The sequence below is a fragment of the Aedes albopictus genome, unplaced genomic scaffold, assembly GCF_035046485.1.
Source record: "Aedes albopictus strain Foshan unplaced genomic scaffold, AalbF5 HiC_scaffold_627, whole genome shotgun sequence".
Lineage (NCBI taxonomy): Eukaryota > Metazoa > Arthropoda > Insecta > Diptera > Culicidae > Aedes > Aedes albopictus.
In genome coordinates this window covers 21,812-25,000 of record NW_026917451.1, presented here as the reverse complement: position 1 = coordinate 25,000, position 3,189 = coordinate 21,812, and the positions used below count along the sequence as shown (strand labels likewise).

Genomic DNA, 3,189 nt, shown 5'->3' with positions numbered 1-3,189 from the left:
AAAACATGCTTTCCAGGGCATCTAAACATTATATATTTCACCACTTTACATTTAAGTAGGTATGTAGGTTTATCGATGTGGGGATACCTAGGTGATCCATCTAGATATTTATATAATACATAATATGATTTTACTTTCTTATCGACATATATTGTACATAATCCAAAAGGCGAATGAATTGTGTACAAATAAAATAAAAATTTTGTTTAAAAGCAAGTGTATACAAAAACAAACAACAGAAACGGCGGCTTCGTTCTCTACACATTCTCAACAGAATAAACGAAAGTTTAGAGAAAATATATTCTACCAATGCACAATTATTAGTGTAATTATCCTTCGCAATGTGATAACTTTTAAAACACGAAAGAGGAAACAATACTTTAGGGTTGATTATTTTCGTTTCCAACTTACCTTGCGGATGTGGCGGATGTTCTCGATATCAACAAGCGCAGATGGCGGAATGTGTGTTCAAACTTTCTATCCTTGCTGGTAAATGGATGTTGGTGCTTAACGACTAACGACCACAACAACACTCCCACCTTAGAAAATCGGAATATAGTTGTCGATCTTGGCGCGGTGCTTCTGGGCCACACACTCCGCAATCCAGACAATGTTGCGGCACTCCTGCTCCTTCAGCTTCAGATACGAGTAGAACACCCCGAAGTGGAACTGCTGCATGAAGGCGTACACGTTCAGCTTGACCTCGTGCTCGTAGAACTTGTCCTCGAGCGTTTTGTCGCCGGGATTGTTGCCCGATCCGTCGAACAGGGCAGCGTACTCGGCGTAGTACTCGGCCACGGCTTTGACCTGCTCGTAGTCATCGGCACGGGCCAGCGCGGCCAAACCGTCCGGGTTCATGCGGCCGCAACGCGGGTACAGCTTGGCGCGGTCGTCCTTGGACAGCTCGGTGCCGAACGAGTTGATGGTGATGATGATGGCCCGACGATCGGCTTCGAACTGTGAGAATGATAGTTAGTGAATCTAGCTCAAACGTGGAAGTAAAATAACTTACAGCCAAGATCTCGCACATCACGTCGGCGGTGGTGCCACCGATGTTCTTGCAGAACTCGTAGAACGCCTCCAGGTACGCCTTGTACAGCGTGTTACGGATGATCTCGATGTTCATCTCGTCCAGATCCTGCTCGGAGATGCAATCGACGAAGAACGGAGCCAGCGGCGTGTCGACCAGCACGGCGTTGTACAGCTCGGCCGGAGTGGCCGCCACGTGGATGGCCTCCATCTGCTCGAAGCTACCGAGCGGGTGGCACTTGGGGATCAGCTCCGAAATCGGGCGCTGGTGCAGAGTACCGGTGATCAGCAGAATGATGTTGTCGATCATGTAGCTGTAGGTGATGAAGTCCAGGAACGTGGACAGCGGCTCGACCGCGTGGTTGCGCATGTGCTGGAACTCAATCACGAGCTTCTCGCGCAGCTTGTCGTCAATCACGGAAACCGCCAGTGGTGACGGCTCGTTGGCCAGGAACTGGCCATAGTCGGTACCCTGCAGGTGCAGTTTCAAATCTGTGAGTGAAAAGGAGACCAAGGAGGATGGAGAAAGGTTATCAAAAATAGAACTGTTCGGATTTTGATAGAATACCGAGTATTTTAAATTTCATTATTCGGCGAAACGACTCAGGTATTCAGTGAGCAAAACTTCGGGTAACTGTGTTGTTGAAGAGTCAAGAAATTGAGAAATTCCTTCAAGAAATTAGGAATTAGTTCCATTAGGGAACTGGAGTTTAGTTTGGTATCTAAGAATTTGATCTAGATAATTTTTCAGAAACTTCCGAAGGATTCCCAGAAGATACTTGTAAAGGAATCCCATCAAACAAAAAAGGAACACTTGGAGGGTTTCTAGAAAAAACTTCTGCAGGATTCCCACAACAAATTCCGTAGGAATTTCAAGAAATTCTTAAACGAAATGCATCACAATTCATATACCTACAATGTAACAATTTTATGAAATGATTGAAAAACGTAACAATTGGGTTTTTAAATTTTGAAAAATGTAACTGTAATTTATTAGCAATACAATAACCTGTTAGCAAATAATAGTTAATAAATTATTATTATTTATTTATTAAAGAGGTTTTAACAAATAGTCATTCGCCTCCGAGCAAATAAATAATAATAATATTATGTAGTTAATAAAAATTTACCTTATTGAAATGGAAAGAACTGTTGAAACAATAAAACAATATCAACAGATATCAACCATCGAGTCACCCCTCGTCTTGAATCATCGTCACTACGTACACCCTCTTCATATGATAAGGTCATATGATCAACCAAGATGGAAATTTTCACGCAACAAATTTATGTTCAACTTTTCCATGTTTGTCTTGCACTTTTCTCTTGTTAACCACACATTTTCCAGGATGGATTAACACCGAATACTATCCCCATCGACCCACCGTATCGATTATTTACCTTCGAGCGTTTCGCACTGGACCAGATTGAGGTAGTCCGCCTGCTTGAGGATTCCGCACTTGAAGCCACGGCAGAGGCCCTCCAGGTAGCCACCGTCGATGTTGAACATGAATCCCGGCATCCTTATGCTGCTAAGCTATTCCTGCTGTCTTCACTTGAACTCTTCACGGGAGGAGGTTTCCGTGCGGGGACCGATTTTCCTTCCAGGGACGACGAAACTTTTCTTCCAGGCGACGGACGACGTCGAGTGCGACTTTGCTGAGAGATACGATTTTCTTCTCTGAAAAGTGTCATATGACTTACCAGGGGCGTAGGCGAACGGCTGCTGAAGGCATTCGCAGGTGGGGGCTCTGGTTTGGCATGACGTTCAAACGTCGCGGGTTAATTGTTACATTGGATGAGTACTAAATTATAGATAGTAGAGTAAACATATTATGTTTCCAGTTCAAAACCGAATTAGCGACATTTTTTCTTTGACTTGCGCTGCTTTTGCCTTGCGTTAAACACAATGTCGGAAGTGGGGCGCTGTATAGAGCACCAGGTGTACAATACAGCGCCCCACTTCCGACATTGTGTTTAACCCAAGGCAAAAGCAGCGGAAGTCAAAGAAAAAATGTCGCTAATTCGGTTTTGAACTGGAAACATAATAGTAATTACAATTATTATTGACGATTAGGAGAATCCGGATGCTACCAACCAGTGACGAAGGCGAAGCCAAAACTTCCCCAGTGGGTCTGAAAAGACGACCGCTCGACGAAC

General features: G+C 44.1%; 1 protein-coding gene across 1 annotated transcript; it reads right to left on the bottom strand.

The window, feature by feature from the left end:
• Positions 1-9: 9 nt before the first annotated feature.
• LOC115256419 (V-type proton ATPase subunit d 1) lies at positions 10-2,719 on the bottom strand. Its single transcript, XM_029854933.2, has 3 exons — positions 2,431-2,719; positions 1,013-1,521; positions 10-957 (listed from the first exon to the last, which is right to left on the bottom strand). The coding sequence occupies exons 1-3, from the start codon at positions 2,549-2,551 to the stop codon at positions 541-543; spliced, it is 1,047 nt and encodes a 348-aa protein (XP_029710793.1). The 5' UTR covers positions 2,552-2,719; the 3' UTR covers positions 10-540.
• Positions 2,720-3,189: the final 470 nt, after the last annotated feature.

Coding starts and splice junctions, on each gene's coding strand:
- LOC115256419 (XM_029854933.2), bottom strand. CDS start 2,551: ATGCCGGGATTCATGTTCAACATCGACGGTGGCTACCTGGAGGGCCTC. Junction 1,522..2,430: donor CCAGTGCGAAACGCTCGAAG/GTAAATAATCGA, acceptor TTTCACTCACAG/ATTTGAAACTGCACCTGCAG. Junction 958..1,012: donor TGATGTGCGAGATCTTGGCT/GTAAGTTATTTT, acceptor TCATTCTCACAG/TTCGAAGCCGATCGTCGGGC.